At 32.7% G+C, this 19,947-nt stretch overlaps 1 protein-coding gene and 1 pseudogene across 5 annotated transcripts; both read left to right on the forward strand.

The window, feature by feature from the left end:
- The first annotated feature begins 2,989 nt into the window (after window positions 1–2,989).
- Window positions 2,990–3,699, forward strand: LOC112740462 (putative protein TIC 214 N-terminal part; annotated as a pseudogene).
- A 2,492-nt stretch (window positions 3,700–6,191) lies between these two features.
- Window positions 6,192–19,237, forward strand: LOC112740847 (SH2 domain-containing protein A). Of its 5 annotated transcripts, none has more exons than XM_025789508.3 (14): window positions 6,192–6,584; window positions 8,176–8,248; window positions 8,682–8,885; window positions 9,771–9,962; window positions 10,360–10,563; window positions 10,707–10,796; window positions 12,426–12,503; window positions 12,603–12,770; window positions 13,526–13,888; window positions 15,397–15,677; window positions 16,518–16,677; window positions 17,487–17,836; window positions 18,350–18,427; window positions 18,869–19,237. In XM_025789508.3, the coding sequence occupies exons 3-14, from the start codon at window positions 8,739–8,741 to the stop codon at window positions 18,885–18,887; spliced, it is 2,130 nt and encodes a 709-aa protein (XP_025645293.1). In that variant the 5' UTR covers window positions 6,192–6,584; window positions 8,176–8,248; window positions 8,682–8,738; the 3' UTR covers window positions 18,888–19,237. The 5 variants fall into 5 exon arrangements, with proteins under 5 accessions (XP_025645293.1, XP_025645296.1, XP_025645299.1 ...); XM_025789509.2 differs by having other exon boundaries at window positions 6,194–6,584; window positions 12,606–12,770; XM_025789511.3 differs by lacking the exons at window positions 16,518–16,677; window positions 17,487–17,836; window positions 18,350–18,427; window positions 18,869–19,237 and adding an exon at window positions 15,779–16,469.
- The last annotated feature ends 710 nt before the right edge of the window (window positions 19,238–19,947 follow it).

The following is a 19,947-nucleotide window of genomic DNA, read 5'->3' on the forward strand; positions in this document are numbered from 1 at the left end:
TTAAAATATAGTGAAAACTCAACTGCAGTTGATAGGCGAGAATTGTTAGATGAAAATTTAGTCAAATCATCTAACGACTCTTACTTATCAACTTTACATAAAATCAACTACACCTAAGCTTTCACCTTAAAATATTTTATTAAATTATTAAACTAAAAAAATTGAGTTAACCACGATAAATAAGGGCCAAAAACATCTTATTGCCCTCTAGCATTTTTGGTTGCCCCTCATTTTGGTCTTGGTTTTTTTTTTTTTTTGGTTTATATTTATTATAATGTGTGGGATTGTTGGGCGGATTGTCCATGGTACCCCATATATGGGTACTCAGTTACAGGCTCTTCATTTGTTTTCTTGTAATTTTGTTTCTCATTAATTTACGAGAACAATGTATTAACCAAAAAAAAAAAAATTATGAGAACAATGTGGCCAGATTGGAGAGAATCGGAGGACCAGATAAACTTGATAATTATATATCCGACCAACAAAAAGAAACTTGATAATTATATGAAATTATTTTGTATAACAAACGTTTATATTTTATATTCACACTTATCTTATCAATTTTTGAAATTAATATGGTTCTATTTCAACATTATTTTAGAAAAATGTTTGGTAATAACTAAAAGAATTTAGTCGAAAACGGCCAAAATCTTCCTTTTTTGGAATTATTAATTTAATTTGAATAAACAAAATTGAATAATGTTATATGATTAACAAAATTTAATATTTTGGCTAACACTTGGTTAATTCTAATCACTATAAATTAGATTTTAAATTGTAAAATTTAAATCTTAAATAATATGTTAGTCTAAAATATTAACTAATATTAATAAAAAATATTGATTCTCTAATATTTTTTAAAAACATTTAAACTTGAATAGCCCGAATCAAGTAGAACAATACTGAATATCAATTGCTCCACACACATTTTAATTGAATGCAATTTTTTAAGAACCATTATATTATTTTATAACAAGTAACATTTTAGCGCCAAAAAATACTGACAAGACGCGTTCTAATGTCAATATGTATACTTCTCTTTTTTCAACTTATTTTAAAAAATTATCTTTCTTATAATTATATAAAAATTAACATGTAATAAATAATTATACTAATTGTCAATCATTTTAATTGTTAAATTATTATAATATAATTGTCAATCAAACATAATTAGTTATAAATATAATAGTTACCTTTATAGCTTTGCTATATTAATAAAAAATATTGATTCTCTAATATTTTTCAAAAATATTTAAACTTGAATAGCCTGAATCAAGTAGAACAATATTGAATATCAATTGCTCCACACACATTTTAACTGAATGCAATTTTGTAAGAACCATTATATTATTTTATACAAGTAGCATTCTAGCGCCAAAAATGCTAACAAGACGCGTTCTAATGTCAATATGTATACTTCTCTTTTTTCAACTTATTTTAAAAAATTATCTTTTTATAATTATATAAAAATCAACATGTAATAAATAATTATACTAATTGTCAATCATTTTAATTGTCAAATTATTATAATATAATTGTCAATCAAATATAATTAACTATAAATATGATATTTACCTTTATAGCTTTGTTATGCATGTGTATATTAATTAGTATGAAATTGATATTGATATCAATTCTATAATTTATTTTGTACTACTAAAAGTTATATATAATGTTTCTTTTATGGTTATATATAGTACTTTGAACACTTTTCACTTACCATGCAAAGACAATTCATATTGTTTAATCTACGAGGATCATATACCATAAATTTCTCAATCAAACTATACAACTTAAGATGGGTGAAAGAATCAAGAATTTTAGCCCAGATATAACTATCCAAATCTTGTGTTGATTTAGTTTTTTTACCAGCATTAAGAAACAAATTAAAAGATTAAAACACGTGGCTATGAACTAAAGTATTGGGGGTTCGAATCCTTCCTCACCCACAACCAGCCAAAAAGCTAAAGACCTTTATCTATGGGGATAGAAAAATTATGCACAGATTAGCTGACCCAACGTTATAGAGCTTGGGTGTGGGTATTTTATCGAAATATAATGGCCTTACCTATTGTTTTCTTAAAAAAAAATGTAAATGATGGATATTTCTAAATAAAAAAATATGTCATAAGTTTTAACTTTTAATCCGCATATTTTTACCTTTCATAAATTCTTTTTCAGTCAAGTTTATGCAGAATAGCAGAACAAATAAAATATTTGTAGCATAGCAAAAATGTCTTCCTCATCATTAATATGTTTGCTCGTAGTAATTGTAATCTCTCGAGAGAATTGATGACTGCATCAAAGATACACTTGCTATTGCTAATACTAGTACATCGGAGAATTTTAAATTGGTTAGTTTAAATAGCCCCGGACTATGGAACAAGGGAGTATTCTGAACCTACACTGAGGTATTGACGGCGATTCTCAAATATCGCAGAACCGAATCGGATACGATGAGATAGAACGCAATAGAGACAAATAAAAAATAGAAGGCACGGGTTACCTACTTTTAACGGTCAAAGCGAATCTAAGCCTTTCATTCCAAATTCAAGAATTCGGAATGAACTAAACCTCTCTAAGTAGGATTGAAACCCACGACCAGTCAGTTAACAGTCGACTGCTCTACCACTGATCTATTAAGGAAATGAAAAATTTGATCTCATAGAGTTCAATTCCTGTTGTCAATCCGATGACTAATATGAGCTCGAAGTTTTCTTTGTAACTCGTGGAACTTCTTCGCAATGGTCCCGTTCTATGCCTCATTTCATAGGAAACTTCAAAGTGGCTCTATTTCATTATATTCCACTCACTTTAGATTCCCTTATTTGGTGTCAGTGAGATAAGAGACGTCGTTTTCAGCCTATCTCTTTCTATTTTTTTTTTTATAGAAATATGGAAGGTTGAAAAATTAGTATACAAATATATGGATTGAAAATTAGATAATAAGCTGGAGATTGTAATAGATAATAAAAAACAACAATTTGCGATGATTTTTCAATCTTTTACACTGGATAATCTAATATACTTATGCATGAAAATAATGAATTCGATCATTGTGGTCGGACTCTATTATGAATTTCGGAGCACATTTTCCATAGGTCTCTCTTATCTCTTCCTTCTTCAAGCTCGGATTATGCAAGAAGAGGCTGAGAAAAAACTATCAGCAACAATTAGGCATTATGTTCATATTGATCTATTATATGCCTTTGCATTTAGCATTGGGTAGACCTCATATAATAACTGTCATAGCTCTACCCCATCTTTTATTTTATTTCTTCGACAATAATAAAAAAAACTTTTTGAATTATGGGGACAAGAAAAAAAATTCAACACGTAAATTTAGTATTCAAAGAATATTTTTTACTAATCTTATTTTTCAGTTATTTAATCCCCTTGTCTTACCAAGTTTCATATTAGTTAGATTAGTAAACATCTATATGTTTAGATGCCACAATAAATTATTATTTTTAACAAGTGATTTTGGTGGTTAGTTAAATAGTCACATTTTTTCATAAAATGGATTGATATTTGTATTTGTTTGAATACAACAAAATAATATTAAATATAATGAATGCATTTGCTATAGGAAGTCTATTTTATCAGAATTTCAAACTTCTGTTGCTCAATTCTTTAGTATTTTTTATTTCTTATGTGTTTGTGCTGTTTAGGTCGAACATCCTTGTCCTTTGTTATTAAAAAGAAAAGTTCAAAAAATAAAGAAAGCGGTGAAATTGAAAAACACAAATTTGATGTTGAAAGAATTTCAGAAATGACAAGAACTGAGAAAAAAAAAGATATCTGATGAGTGAAAATTGATGCTCAAAGATGCCGACAAGTGCACCAGATCGCACAAGTAATACCATGGTGAGTGGATATTGTTTCCACAAGAATTAAAGGATTGAACAAGCAAATTTTCAATTAAAAAGCCTAATTAGATTAATAAAACTTTATTGATGATCGAAGAGGACAAGAGAGTATCTTGATGGGAGCCTTGAGAATTTTGAATGCTGAATGCTTGGATGCCACGGATAATGAACTTGAATGATGATTTGAGAGAAGACAGTGATGATGAGATTCAAGGGTTTTGAAGATGCTTATGCTCGGTAAACCAATCTTGTTTATTTATCTTGAAGTTTGTAAAGATCTTTTACGATAAAACCTTTAGTAACTGATTTTCGATTCCCTGACTCCTCAGTTTCTCAAGCATCAATTAGGTGTCAATTAATTAATCTAGAGATTAAGCACAAAAACTGATTTTAGATTCAAATAAGATGAAAAAGTAGTCCTTAGGTCGAATTATATGTCATGCATTCAAATTATATGTCACTTATTCAAAATTAGAGTCATTGAAAATCATGTATGTGTTGAACACTAATTGAACCACTATTCCTAGTCGAATTCAAATAGTCATGTGAAAGAGTTTTTAAACTTTGATTCAAGTATCAATTTTTCCAATTATAATAAAAGAATCCAAAAATAATTAGCTTACCTTTCGATCCACTAATCCGAATGAAAAATGAATAACTCAATCACAAAATAGATCAATGTAAGACTTCAAAATAAAATAAACGTACATTAATTATTCATACAAAACATAAACAGAACTCCTAACCCTTTGACAGAGAATTAATTACCTATAAAGAAATAAGAAAAACAAGAAAAAGAGAAGTAGTTCGAGGACTTGATGCTCTTCTCTGTGAGCTATGCTCACTTATTTATAGCTTAAATTACAGATTTTAAATTTAAAACTAAACTAATTTTATCTGTCGGGGGGAGAGGGAGATAAAATAGCTATCTTAATATTATTATTCGGAAAGAAAGATAAGCTACAAACTTCAATTTTAAATTTAAAATGAAAATTTAAATCTAAACGATCAAATCTCTTATGCTTCTAGAGAATCAATAATTAATTTTTTAGAGTGTTTAATTTTATGGATGTCATTAAAGTTTCTAATGATGTGGATAATTAAATTTTGGACTTTAATTGTTGAATCTATAAGTTGTAATTGTACTTTTTTTTTTTTGAACGTGAGTTGTAATTGTACTTAAGCTGGCTTAGATTAAAAGATTTAGGCAAAAAGCCCAAAATCACACTTGGAGGAAGATGTATACACCGGGCGTGGTATGTGGGCCTGGGGGTGTGAAATTGGGCTGCCGGGGGGTGAAGTTGGGCTGCCAGGCACAGGGAGTTTCCGCCAGGCGTGCTTGAGCGTGAATGGAATCCTTCAGGCCTGTGTTGCTTTACTCCTTTGGGCCACGCTTTCTGAGCCACGTTTCTTGGACCACGATTTTATTTCCTTTGTGCTTTTCTTGGGAAAAAGTTTTGTTTTTTGCTATTTTTTTAGTATAAAATTTCTGAAAACATAAAAATACTATTCCAACTCTAAATATTTTATTATTTATTAAAGTCTATTAAAAAATATAAAAAATTTAATTAAAACTTAAGAAAATAAATAAGAATAAAAATTAAAAAATATTTAAGATAATGTATCATCAATATCTTTAAAAAAAATATTTCTTCTTATTTTTTTACAATGAAGGATAAGAATTTAAAAAAAATTAACGAAAATCGAACATAAAAAGATATTAGTATTAAAAAATCTCTTGTAACAATTTTTTATTTTATTTTAGAAGATAGAAGCGACCGTTACGATATATAAAAAACACTCAATTTAAAAATGTCATACAAAATGATATGTTACAAATTTTTTTTGTTACATGTCAAAATAATGAATTTTTTTTTTTTTACCTATTCATCCGATTTGTTGATTTTTTGAAAAATGATAGAAAAAAGAATAAACCCTTTAACAAGAGAAAAACAAATTTTTATAATAAATTCAATAATTATTGGAATTCTCATAATGAAGGGAAAAAAAAAGCAATGAAATTCTAAACATAACAAAAATTCTAGATAAAAAATTTATGGCATTAGATATATTTCAAAAATAGATTAAATTATGCAATAAAAAGACTCAAACAAAAAGCTTGCATTAAAAAAATATTTAACCGGTATTGCAAAAATTTTTTTCTATTAAATGATAATTGAAAATATTTTTTTAAAAATACTCTCATAAAGAGGATATACTTAGATAGTAGAAACTTACATATAATATATAAATGATTAGATAATTTAATAAATTTAACTAAATTTTTATCTAATAATTATCAATTCTCAACTTCACCCAAACATAACTTCACCTGTTTTAATATCTTTCTGTGTGTATCATTTTGATTACCAGTAATAACCCACTGATTCCGGTACGGTTTAAAAGTCAAAACCGTCCAATGTTTCGTTTTAAAATGCTTGCTTTAAGTCCATTGTTATTCCTCTCCGCTGCAATTTGGTAACTCGTCTTCTCAATCAGTCTCTGCCTTCTCCTCCGTCTTCATCCTCTCACTCACTCACTCGGACGCTCTCCTCTCAACGGCTCTCCCTGTGACTCTGCCAAGACGCCGTCAACACAGCGCCCCTGTCTCGTACGTCCTTGCAGTCGCCGTCACGTCGTCCTCACTTCCGCTGCCTCCAGCCCTCCACGCTGTCCTCATTCCTCGCTCTCCACTGCAACCATGCCTTCGTTAGGGTTTGTCCTTCTCTCTTCACCTCATTTTAGTTTAGTTAATTTTATTCTCTTAAGAAGCTAATTTTGCGCTGAATCAATTGTTTGAGAACTGAAATTAGTTTTGGTGCTAATGTATGAGGATAGTTTTGTTCTTTTATTCCTTTTTTAATTTTCATATAATTGTTGAGTTGTTATGTTCTGTGTTCTGATTTTGTTCTTGTGTTAAAAACCAATAAGTAAGATATGCAAGTGTACCGTTTGTCAAATTAGAGGTAAGAGTATCATTGGATTATAAATATGATAAACTTAGAATATCATTGTGATATGTATGCGAAGTGTAATTAGTAATTACTCAAGGCTATTCTCAATTGGATAGCGTCACACCTCTCTGTAACTCAGGAGCTGAAAATACCCGTTAGTATTGGACTATTGTCTATTGGTGGACACGTGGAGAAAGAAGTTGAAATCAAGGAGATCCGCCACAGTGCTAGGATTTGAGGATCCCACCCAGGACATGATGATTTTGTAATAGGTTGATGGTATTAATAGGAGAATAAGGTATCAGGAAGGGTGTGTTTAGTTGATGTGAATGGTCGCCCTTTCCCTCTTATTTTTCTTCAATACTTCGGTTTCTTTTCTCCCTACTTACTTGAGCAATTGAGACCCAATTGGCTCTACTTCTTTTCCCTTGTAAGAAACACATCACTGATAATACTAGTACAAAGAATTACATCTTCCTTATTGCTTCCTTTTCTATTTACTTTTCTGTGTTCCTTACTTGGAGAGTGAGTATTTAATGCGTATCTAGTGAAAGAGAAAGCTGTTTGTGTACCTAGATAACTCGAATATTTATGATCAAGGTTTGATCAAGATATTGAAAGTGTTTGATGGGCTTGCAATGTCAATTGGAAATGGCCACATTGATACTGCAGAGCTTAGAACTGAAAGTGAGCTATCATAGGTTTGGTAATCTGTTTCCTTTCTATATAAATTTTGGCAACAACAACAAAAAATTTTAATTTATTTTTTAACTTGTTATGGTTTGGGGTGATGGAGGGGAAATCAGACACTCTTTAGTGGGATTGAACTCTAATTTTATCCCTTATCTAGAAGACTAGTCAATAAGTTGGTCATTCTATGAGTTTCCCATGGATAACTAAGTTTATGATGATAATATGAACAGTTTGGATACAGAGAGTTCCATTGATGGCAATGCTGCATGGGTGAGAACTTGCTTGCCAATGGTGTACTTTTCTTTTCACAATGACTTGACAAAATTGAAAGATTAAATTATGATATTTTCCATTGAACAAAAGAGTTGTCCTGGGATACAAATGTTCTTGACCAGTTAATTTAGTAGGGTCTTTATTAGTCTAAAGCTGTTTGATTATTTTCATCATAAGCCAAGTAAAGTAATAATTTAACCAAAATTTTGTTAGTTATTGAAGTGGTACACTTTAAGATTGGATTTTGCCTTCATAGTATACATGCTGTGTCATATGGCTGCAATTGTTGTATAATATCTACAATCATATGAAGCAACTCAATTTAGATGGTAGGGTATCAACATAATATGTGCCAACAGTCATGCTTTTTTCAATTGTACAAACAGATGGAGAAGGAAAAACTGAGATACAAGCTAGTCCAGTTACTCCAACTTCGAAAGAACTGCAACTTCTAAAAAGGTATAAGGTCACATAGTGTAGATACTTTCTTTTCTTTATATATATATATATATAATGCAAGTTTGTAGCCACGGTCGGATTCACAACATGCATGATAAAGTCAAAACTAAGCTTGAGATAAGCTTCCAATTCAGTTGTTTTTTTCCCTCTATGAATTAAGATGATCATAGAACATCAAATACATTTTGTCTCTTTAATTCTGTACCAAACCATGAAGAATATGAGGTGAGACCGACATAAATGATTCAGATAAATTCAGTATGTTTCTTACTTGGTATGGAGCTTCAAATACTCAATTACAGAATACAATGCTAAATTTCTCTGTGACTACGAAAGAATGCTTCTACCTTGGGTTTCTTTTGTACAATCAATTAAATTTGATTAATGCATCTTCATTGACTTCAGTTTCATTCACAATTTGTCAATCAATTAGGCTACGCTTGAGAGACCAAAGTTTTATAGAGAGCAAAAACAAAAAAAAGAAGAAATTATGTTCACGGATGCAATAGGGAATGCAGGGTACTCTCTGCTGAACGATTTAAGAGCTGAAATTGAAGTGAAGGATGGAACTTTTTCTCTCTGCTTTTGGGTTTATTTGGCCAACTCAACTACATTTCCTGCTACCATTATTCAGCAGGTATGTGCTTCTTCTTCTTCTTCTTTTTTTTTTTTTTTTTTTTTTGGCCTTTTCTCTCCCGTAAGAATGGCAACAATTTCATCGCTTCTGGTTATGGCATTGTTCTTTTAGAATTGTTGTTTGTGTCATTGGTTGGTTTTTTCCTGATATGAAGGAGGGTTAAGTTAGCTCTTAAACACTCTTGTCTCTTGATTAGTTACTTTAATTTAATGATATTTAGCTTGAAATTGTATCATTACCGTGGTGACCTTGTTTTCCTTGGCCAGTAGGTGCGAATGTAATATGATATATTCTGTTACAATTTTCTTGTATGAATCACACAAGCATAAGAAAGTTGCAAAATTTTTAACTTGCATGTTTCACTGTCACTGCACATTTAAATTGTTTTGACAATTAATGTGCTAGATTAATCTGTGTGGTTTCTCTATATTTTATGTATTTACATCATTGGTGTTTTCTTGATGTATTCCCCTGCTATATTTGTGTGGATTGCGAATTGATCTCCGATTCCCATTCTGAATTCAATTTTCTGCTCCCAGTTCTACTTCAAACTCTGACCACAAACCTCTTGCCCTGTGTGTATTTTTTCGGAATTTAGAATAGACCTTTGCAATTTGATATTGTTATATATGATGTACATATAAGGGTTTGAATATTTTTGACTGTGCTACGTTAATATTGTGTCTTGGAGAGGTAAGAGTAAATCACTATTGTGTGCTGTTACCTGAACACTTAACTCTGAGGTTGAAAACTTTCAAGTCCAGTGCTTTTGTCTAACAGTAGTGATTCTTTTCTTTTTGGTTACCATTGTGGTGTATGGTCTAAGTTTTCAGTTAGATAATTCAAGGCTTCAAGCTGAAGTTCAATGAACTAATTGGTATGCAGGTTTGCTCTGATGTTTCTGAAAGTGCTCCTTTCCTCGTTATAAATGATCACAAGAGAATTAATCTTCTACCGCTTCTTCTCTTACATGAAGAAGCTCCTGATACTGGCAATATCAATTCCTTGACAGAAGTTGCATATGCAACTGTAGATTTTGAGTTTCCATTGCAAAATTGGGTTCACGTTGGATGTGAGGTATCTTCTATGATTACTTGAGGATTGTGTTGTGTCCAATATATTGCATGTTTCTTCGGTGTATAGCCTTTTCATCACTGAGCTATAACTATGACCTGGCTTTACTTACATTTTATTATTGTTAAGACATTGACCAATTTGCATTCGATGTTGTGTGTTTACTTTATTTAATTAAAAACAAGAAGTAAACAAAGTTGAACAAAAAGAAAAGACTTGCAATTTCCTCAATGATAAACCTTCCCTTAAAGCACATAATAGTTAGCAAATAACAGGGCATTTTTCTTGCTTTTACTTTGAGACACTAATCCTTTTCCACTGTCTCTCTTTTTCTCTTTACTTCCCCCACCCCCCCTCTTGCGATTCCACATATATGATGTAGCTATCTGTGTCATTGCAGGTTTGCCCTAATCACATGAAACTACAGATTAATGGAGAGATTGTTGGAGAAAAACCGCTGTCATCAAATAAGGAACCCAGTTCAAATGATTTGAGGAAAATAGTTTTGGCAAATATTGGTGGAGATGGAAATATTTCACACGGTTATGTGTACAATTTTCAAGTTTTCCCTTCTGTTTCATCTATTAAAGATCACCATATGAAGGTGATTGGGTAATTATAATTTTGTTCCTTGAAATGGCACTATAATTTCATTTCAGTTTTTGTAATTTCCATATCTCTGAGTATCTGAATTAGGCATAAAACATAAGTTGTTCCTTTCCTGACAACTCTAATGTTTGATGCCAGGATCCTCCTCTAAAGTTATCTATTGATGAGTCATCTGCCTCTGAGATTGAAGAAGAAAGTGATGGTGTTTGGAGCATTGTTGGTGGCAAGGTATGGAATATGTTCTGTTCAAGGCACTTTGTTAATCTATCTGCTGAATGTTTTGAATCATAAGAAGAATGCTCCTGTGGGAGCATGATATTTTCAGTTTGAATATCACTTGCATTATTTATGTGTCTTTTGAAAGGTGCTTACAATTGTCTTAATATGGGATCTCAAATTACAATATTGATCCTAGTTTCTAGGTTGTCAATTCTATTTCCAACAATATCCTTAGAACTATCATGGGTGGCCTAACCATAAATGTTCATGTCATAAAATTCATAAAATAGTCATATGAATATGTCACACACCTTAGAGCAGTAGAGGAACCAAGTGAGGGAGGAAATAATAGCTGACAAGAGAAGATTAATCCACTGCCTTTTCATTACACAAGAAGTAGGCTTAAGGGTAAGAAGGGAAAGAGTGAAAGAAGAGAGACTGTTGTAACTAACTTGCCACCTGGCACGAGGAGGGCAGTGCGAAAGGAGGTGAGAAAGCATGATACCATCAGGATCAAGAGAGAGAGTAGGAGGAGAGTATTTGAGGAGCTAGGAATTGGAGAGGGTAGGAATTCAGTTAGAAGGAAACAAAATAGACTTGCGAGAGAGGCTGGCTTCCAAATCTCAGCCCATTGTTCCTTGTTTTCCTTTTCATTTTCTGCACTAGTTTATTCAATAATATACAGTTTAGGGTGTAATCATATTAATTCATCCCATTCAATTCTGTGTGTGTTTGTTTTTCCCTAGGTGCAGGTACTGGTTTTAGCATTGTTCCTTGTTTGTTTTTTGTTTGGCTCCAAAAGAAAAAGAAGTTTAAAATTGAACATAATGATGAGTATCAAACACTACGTGGGCAAGTTTGCTGAGTTGTGACAAATTTATGTTACCAAAAATTCAAATTGGATCCCAAAAACATGCATAAATGTGGGATCATTCATGGGGAGAAAAATGTCAAATGACATTTGATCTTATTCAACCTAACAAAGTTTAGTGACGTGATCTTTATTGATACCTAGCAAAAGTTTAGAGTGGTATGAAAATGTTTGAAGAAAACCTGTTGAGGCTCCTATTAGGAATGTGGATCAGATAGAAGAGTTTGGTAGCTGGACGCAGAGAGTGACCCAAGAAAACCTTGGAAGAAATTATTATCAGAGGTTACATATACATGATTTATGACAAAGTAATACGACATCATTTGATCCATGTGGCTAACCTTAGTTATTATGAAAGGGTTAGTAGTTGTTGTTGTATCTAGCATATGCTTGAGTTCATGAGTGTTAACTTGATTAGTCAAAAGTGAACATTTGTCTCATAGTTATTCTAGGTTACTAAGAGACGATTAATATTTACTAGTTTTGGTTTTGGTGAAAATCTCGTGCGTATGTATAATAGCACAACATTTTCCCAATGAGATAAAACAAATGTTTGCCATTTTTGTACAGCTATCTGGTCATGTAGATTGACTGCATTATTTATTGCATGCCACTAGCATGCATAATGTTAATCTTGAAACTTCAACTGTTAATATTTACATTTTTTCTTTCCTGATAATGAACCTGTCTAGTATGGAACAAATTAATTGCTATTTTTTTTCGTTGAAACTTTGGAAACAGTTTTGCCTTTCTTTATTTTGGTACAGGCATCTTGTCGTAGGAACTTCTCTTTGGACGTTGTACTATTAGATGTTTTTGGCCAACCTGTTGATAAGGAGAATGAGGTTTGTGTGCTGGTGTTAATGCTGAACAAGTTAGTGCTCTTCACTTAGAAGAGAGGGACGCTTTTTGGTATTAACATTATCCTTTGTTGATGATGTTAGCAGGTTTATGCTTCACTTTTGTATGCTGACACACGGGCACCAGTGGAGAATACAATTGATGAAGAAGCACCCATTTTGGCTAGCTATGATGGAATTGAATTTCCTTCTTATGAAAGACCGAGTAAACTTTTACTGGGCCGTGCATCTTTTAAGCTGAAGATATCTCAGGTAAATATATCACCACATACAATCTTGGCTTATGCTATCCCTTCTATACATTTTCCAGCTCTTGCCCAATATTCCATTTGATAATTACATGAGAAGCAAATTTTATTTCAAGAGGAAAATACCCAATATTTTCATCAATGGGACTATCATTCATACTTATGCTAGTTGCTATCACCTAAAATGATGCCTTTATTTTTCCTGTTGCAACTGACCTACACAGGCACCTGACTCATACAACAAAGTAACATGGACAAATTCCTGTAAAACATTAATGAGAAATCCCATGGCTGAACACACTACTGTCTACTATTAAAAGATACTTCTGTACATTGTATTTGAGCTGCCACATTGTTTTATCGGAAAACGGTGTTGTGCTACACAGTGAGGCAGTCTTCAAGGTGTCATGCCATGTGATTTCATAATTCACATATGTTGTTGTCATTCCTTTGGTTAACAGTTTGACCCCCCCCCCCCTTTTTTTTCTCCTCTTTCCTTTCTCTTTAATGAGAAACTGTTGTGCATTTGAAACAGTTCTAAATTAAAATGTTAAATTTGATCATATCCTGAACTAAAAAGATGGTATATGTTAGAGAGATTAATGTGATTGTACTTGCCTTGTTGACCAATTACAATGCCATGAAATATAAGAATATGTTGACTCAAATTCAAGGTGTCATACATGACTCTCCATGTAATTAAGTTCTGATATTCTTTGGCAGTTTGGCACCATCACTAACTATGTTTCCATTTGCCAGCTTTCATCCAAGTGTGATAACAGGTTGTTCCTCATCAAATTCTGTGTTCCAAAATTAGGAAATTATCCTTTTTTTGAGGCACTCTCCCGTCCAATTCGATGCATCTCCAGGAGTCGTAATACCCGATTGTCTACCCTGGTGTGGAAAAGGTCACCTGGTCTTCCTAAGCATAATTTAATGCAATCTTCAGGAATGGATGATGCATCCTTTGAACATCAGCATCCTGTTTGTGAGGCAAAATCTAATCCATTAACGAAGCGATTCAGATTTGGACATGACAAGATATCCGTATCAGTGAAGGCTGACACCAACCTAGAGCAACCTGACGAGGAATGTAATTCTCATGCCCGGACTACTAATCAGGTGGCTTGTCTGTTTCCTTTGTCAATCTAAGCCTATTTAGCAACCTCTAAAAACCAAACGTCTGTGTGCAATGGGCCTAGATTTTGGATAAATGTTGCTTGATAATCAAGAAAATTGTTTTGGATCAATTTTTAATTAGGACAATTTTAAGTTAAAATTAATTCATAACCAACAATCAACCAAATTATTTTGTCGCTGACAAAAATGCCTTCAATTTTGTTATCAACAAAAATATCCTCAAATTATTTAAAAATGTGACAAAAATACACACTCGTGAACTAAAACGTCGTTAAAGGAAAACAGTGATGTGGCAAACGGAGCTTCATATATGACAAGTGAAACTCTGACATTAACAAATGAGTCACGTCACGATTTTCTGTTAACGGAGTAGGTTTCTAATTGCGGTTGAGCATTTTTGGCACGTTTTCAAATTATTTGAGGACATTTTTATCGATAACAAAATTCGGTAACATTTTTGTCAGCATCAAGATATTTCGGGTGCAATTTTGCTGGTTTACCCCAACCAATTTTAAGTTATTTCTAGTGTAAACTACAAAATCATACCCAATTTTCGAAGATGCTTATAAAAAAAATCTCACTTTTGTTAAGGACAAAAATGTCCTCAAAATATTTTGAAACGCAACAAAATATCCAGCGTTAAATATATATTCTCAAAAAGTGCTTTAGAAATTAGATTTTGATGCGGCTTTTTGCAAGTATGATTAGAAAAGCGAGACCATTTTATCCTTTAAATTTGATAATTTTATTCTAAGTAGATTTTTTTTTGCGATTCTTTTTTATAAATGACCAATAACACTTTTAAAAAATATATTTTTTTTCTAGAAATCGAATTATTATCCGATTTTTTGTGTGTATACTTTCTCAATAGTTATTCAAATATTCCTACAAATTTGGATCAAATGCATAAGCGGTTTGCCAAATACAAAAGTCGTTTGCTACTTATAAAAAAATGATATTATTTTTGGTTATTTTTGTTGCGTTTTATAATATTTTAAGGACATTTTTGTCGTTTTAAAAAGTGAGGATTATTTTTGTTAGCGTTTCCAAAAATTTGGTGCGATTTTGGTTGTTTATCCTTATCTCTATCTAATAATTTTTTATTTATTATTATTATAATATTTTTTTCCGTTGACAAGAAGCTATATATTCTCTTATCCTCCAAAACATTTTTGAAACAATCTATATATTCTCTTATTCTCCAAAACATTTTGAAAAATGACCTAAATGTACTTCTAAATTTGGTTTATACTGATACAAACTTCATTGAAAAGTCACCAAAAAAAAAAAAAAACGTTATTGAAAAATAGACACTAGGAAGTTTAGGTGATTTTTCTTTTAATTATCTCTTTAGGATATTTGTCTTAAATTGTCTCTTTTGGATAGTTGTCTTAAAATCGTGTGTGAGATTTATCTTAAATAGCTCTTTTCTTAATGTGATTTTCCTTTTACTAATTATTGAATATCACGGCAAATTTACTGTGAATTAGGTTGAGAATGGGCTTACAACTGGCTTGTATGGCACACCTGCTAACTACGAGGCATATGAGACTCTGTCTGATTCAGAGAGTATAGGGGAGAGAAATTCACCTTCAAATAATGTGGCAAGTAGAAGATATCCAATATCTGACATGACTGTTTTTAAGTACTGCTTGGCTGGCTTGGCTGAGAGATCGCTGATGCTTAAGGAGATTGCATCCTTGGCCTCAAAGAAAGAAATTTCAGAGTTGGCCCATCATGTGTCACTTTATTCAGGATGTTCACACCATGGGTAAGGTTATTATTGATGTAGTGTTATATAATTGCATTAGTACCTCTTACCTTAACTCAGCTTTGAGTTGCTGGACGTGCGCTCTTGTTTCTGACGCAAAGTAGGAGCTTCTCCCACGCTTACCATGAAAATTCGCAATTAACCACTAGTGTGAGAATTCGTATGCACTTGAGATTTCATTGTGGAGAGCATCTTAAGAGGCTGAATAGCACACCGATCGATGAGGCTGAAGAGATGATTGCTCTTGATCGCAGAGAGAATTTGGCTGCGCCAGAGAAAGTTTCGATCATCAAGTCGGAGAGAAGAATTGGGAAGAGGACACAGAGGCAGATGAGGAGGATCAGTCGGTGTTGGCGGATTCATTAGCAGAGGCGATGGAGGAGAATCGATGCTTTTGCAATCAGAAGCTCTTTATACCATAATAGAGTTTGAGAATTCAAAGAAGAGAAAGGTGAAAGAGGGAGGGAGAGGGAGAGAGAGTACTGAACCAGTACTTATATACACAAGTGAGAAAAGAGTGTTCAGCACACTAGTTGAAGAGGGTAGAGAAGTCCTTACACACTTTAGTTAGGGGGCTGTTAGGGAATCTATCCTACCTGGCAATTGTATAATTGCCTTAACAGCTTCTAGACTCTTGTAGATTATTTACTCAGCTCACTCTATTAAAATTGATCTTTCTTTCCTAACAGATTGTATTCCGGCATTCTTCTATCCATGTATTTTGACTTTCTAAACAAAGTGTACCGATTTTCTTCTAGTATTATTCAACATAATCGCTTGTCTTTATTGTAATTTATCATGCCTATTCCTTTTTAACTACTTGCTTGATCTGTAAATCAGAAATCAAATATTAATTGCCAAAAAATTGGTGGAAGATGGAACTAATCTTTGGAAGATGATGTCTCCAAACAACAACCACGTTCCTTGGGAGAGTGCAGTGTATGAGATTGAAGAGCAATTCATGAAGATTGCTTGCAGTTCGCGATCTCTCTCACATCAGGTCATTTCTTTTGTTACTGCCCATGAAAGCACTTACAGTTGTGATAACATGTTGCTGCTGTTTACTTTCAACTATTTTAGATGATATTTCTGTTTCAAGGAATTCATGAAGCAAACTATGAATACGAATGGTAAATGAAGGGAATGGATCCTCTCAATTTTTTTTTTCAATTGTTTGATTAAGTGTGATCTTTCACCTTACATTCTTTAAGTGGGACCAAGAGAAAACATATAAGAAAAGATATTGAATGGTAAAAGATCATACTTTACCAAACAATCGAGGATAAAAAATTGAAAGGATCCACTCCCGTAAATGAAAACCTAAATCTATTTTCGAAATTCTAAAACCAAAATAAGCATATGGATGATATTTGAGCTCTTGCAGAAGCAATAAGAATTTTCATAAAATATGTATAGATTATTATACTTAAATTACTATGAAGGAATGTTGCTGTCAATGTTTTGTCATACTTCTTGCTGCTTTAAACCATATTAACTTCCTCTCCAATTGTTGCTTTCGTTTGTAAATCTTTTGTGCAGCAAAGATATGTAACTGGCATTATGGGGGCATGTCATCAGTTTTTGACATTTTGGTTACAAAACCGTGAAATCCTATAAATAATATATGTCCAAGTATTCTAGGTTTTTGCATTATCCTCTTTATTGAAAATTATTGCCATATTGGGCTAATATCTTATGGTAGAGCTAGGCCTTTCCAGTTCTGTGCACTGAAAAATTAGAGAGAGATACGAGTTATTAGCGGTCCTTTTTTGTTTTTAATTTTTCTAAGAAATTTTATAATTGTTGCAGGACCTAGAGCTTCTAAGAGTTATTGCTGGATGTCAAGAGTATTTAGCCCAAGAAAACTTTGAGAAGTTATGGTGTTGGTTGTACCCTGTGGCTTACATAATTTCAAAGGAGCGGGTAAACCCTATCTGGAATTCTACATCACCTAAGTGGATAGAAGGATTCATAACTAAGGAGGAAGCAGAAGCTTCGCTTCAAGGTCCCACAGGACTTCAAGAACCAGGTACATTTGTATTGAGATTCCCCACCTCAAGAAGCTGGCCCCACCCAGATGCAGGTAGCCTAATTGTCACATATGTTGGCAATGATTACAAACTTCACCACAGGCTACTTTCGGTGGATCGTGTTTTTGGGTAAGCTTTAGTTCTTGATTCTATGCTATTTAACTGAACTTTTATTGGCATGTTTCTAAAGCTTGCGAAAATTCGGTAGATTAATACTCAGTAGGGAAGTTTGGGGTAGACTTGATGGATTCCCATTTAAGAGGGAAACTTATGACCTGACCATAACAATTATGTGTGTTTGTTTTCATTTCCATGCATTTTCATTCTGTTGCTCATTTATGCCGAGTGTTCGAAATCAGTGGATGAATTTACTTGGTACAAGGGTGCCTTGAAATTTACAATGCATTTTCAACATTTCCATGATAAATATGAACTATACTTAAGCCTCAATTTGGTCCTAATACCCTATTTATTACTGGAATTAGAAATCACCAAGAATTAATGTTTGTGCAAAAATGACTAGATAGTGAGGATATTCATCGGATCACTTAACTTTCCCAAAACTCGCATGTTTGCACATGCAACTTATAACTGCTACTATTTCATTAATGACAGAAATTACATACCTTGTGATTATTGCAGCTCTGGTGATAAAGGAATCGACATGAAGCCACTCCAAGCTATGCTAATGGAAGAACCTGAGTTGACTCGATTGGGAAGGCAAGTTATAAAGCATTCTTCATAAGTTGAGGGTACTGGAAATATTTTTTTCGACAAAATAGTCCTTGAATAAAAGAAAGGCATTCGTGATCTTTGGGAGGACACATGTGCCTTTTCTTATTGAGGGGTTATTCTGTCAAAATTATAATTTTTCGGGGCAGGGGCAAATGGATCCTCTCCGGTTTTTTCAACACTTGAGGAAATGCAATGTGATCTCTCACCGTTAACTTTATAAGTGGGGGCAAAATTAAATATGAGAGAGAGAGCAATGAAGGGTGAAAGATCACAATTGACACCATCCAGTTTTTTCTTCACTGGAGAGGATCCATTCCCGGGGCCAGGGGGCCAAGATAGTGGTTTGTCCCGTTATTCATTATTATATAATTATGCTTTAAACTTTCGTCAAGATTATCATTATTCAAATCACTTGCAACTGTTCAGGATAATAAGAGGCCAATAGGATCGGTAGAACTGTGCAGAATGCCCTTCACCACCCAGTTGAGTTCCTTTGAAGGTTGTCTTTGAGTGATAGACTCAGAGAAGATGCGGCTTCTTGTGGTTGATTTACGATAGAATGTTTTCCATCCAGCATATATGTATATAATGTAAGATTTTAGGTATGATATTTTCAAATTTAGCAGCTGTTGATCGTTGAACTGCATTTATTCATATGTAACCACCACCACAATTCATAGCATTGCTTTTCGTGTGCAGTTGGCTTCAATAGCCATCTTGTTCATTGATAACGCAATGATTCTATTGATTTTTCTAATGAAAAAAACTAACCCGTTAACTAGGTTTTTACTTGAACTTCAAAGGAAGATGCAAATCGTAATTCATAGAACAGTAAGGTAGCGTTTGGTGGAGAGATAGAGACGAAAAGACTGAGATTGAGAGACAGAGACTAAGAGTCAGAGATTGAAATAAATCTCAATATTCTGTCTAGTGCAAAGTAGGAGACAGAAATTGAAACAAGAATAAAATTCTAATTTAATTTGTACAAAGGGTAAAATTAGAATTAATTAATTGAAATGAAGGTATTTTAGGTATAAAATGTTATTAAAGATTCAATCTCCATCTCTAAAAATTTTAGTTTCATGCGTCTCCACTTTTTGGAGGTACTGAAATACTGAAATTTTGGGGATAGAAACAGAAATTTTAGTACTAATTTCTGAACTAACAAACATGATGCTGAGTTTCAGTCTCTCGGTCTCTGTCTTAGTACCTCAAAACAAACGCTACCTAACAGATTATAAATGCAATTCACCATGTGTAAATATATAATTATATATCACATCACAATTTAGAATGAATTAAAACTAAATCATACGTAACCTAAAAATAGATTTCATAATTCAAATCTAACGTGTCTAAACTTTACAAATTCATAAATTTTAAATTCTTAAAGAAAAAATGTTACATATTTACTAAAAATCAATTTTTCTGTATTTGTGTATTTTTTTTCCACAGAATTTTCAATTAAATAATCAATTATAAGAATAATCAAATCTAGTAGAATA

Source organism: Arachis hypogaea, chromosome 14, assembly GCF_003086295.3.
Source record: "Arachis hypogaea cultivar Tifrunner chromosome 14, arahy.Tifrunner.gnm2.J5K5, whole genome shotgun sequence".
In the NCBI taxonomy this organism is placed as follows: domain Eukaryota; kingdom Viridiplantae; phylum Streptophyta; class Magnoliopsida; order Fabales; family Fabaceae; genus Arachis; species Arachis hypogaea.

Excerpts from the sequence above, each read along its gene's own strand:
- LOC112740847 (XM_025789508.3), top strand. The coding sequence starts at position 8,739 with ATGTTCACGGATGCAATAGGGAATGCAGGGTACTCTCTGCTGAACGAT. Across the intron at positions 10,564-10,706 it reads TTAAAGATCACCATATGAAG|GATCCTCCTCTAAAGTTATC; the intron begins GTGATTGGGTAA and ends GTTTGATGCCAG. Across the intron at positions 16,678-17,486 it reads CGCGATCTCTCTCACATCAG|GACCTAGAGCTTCTAAGAGT; the intron begins GTCATTTCTTTT and ends TAATTGTTGCAG.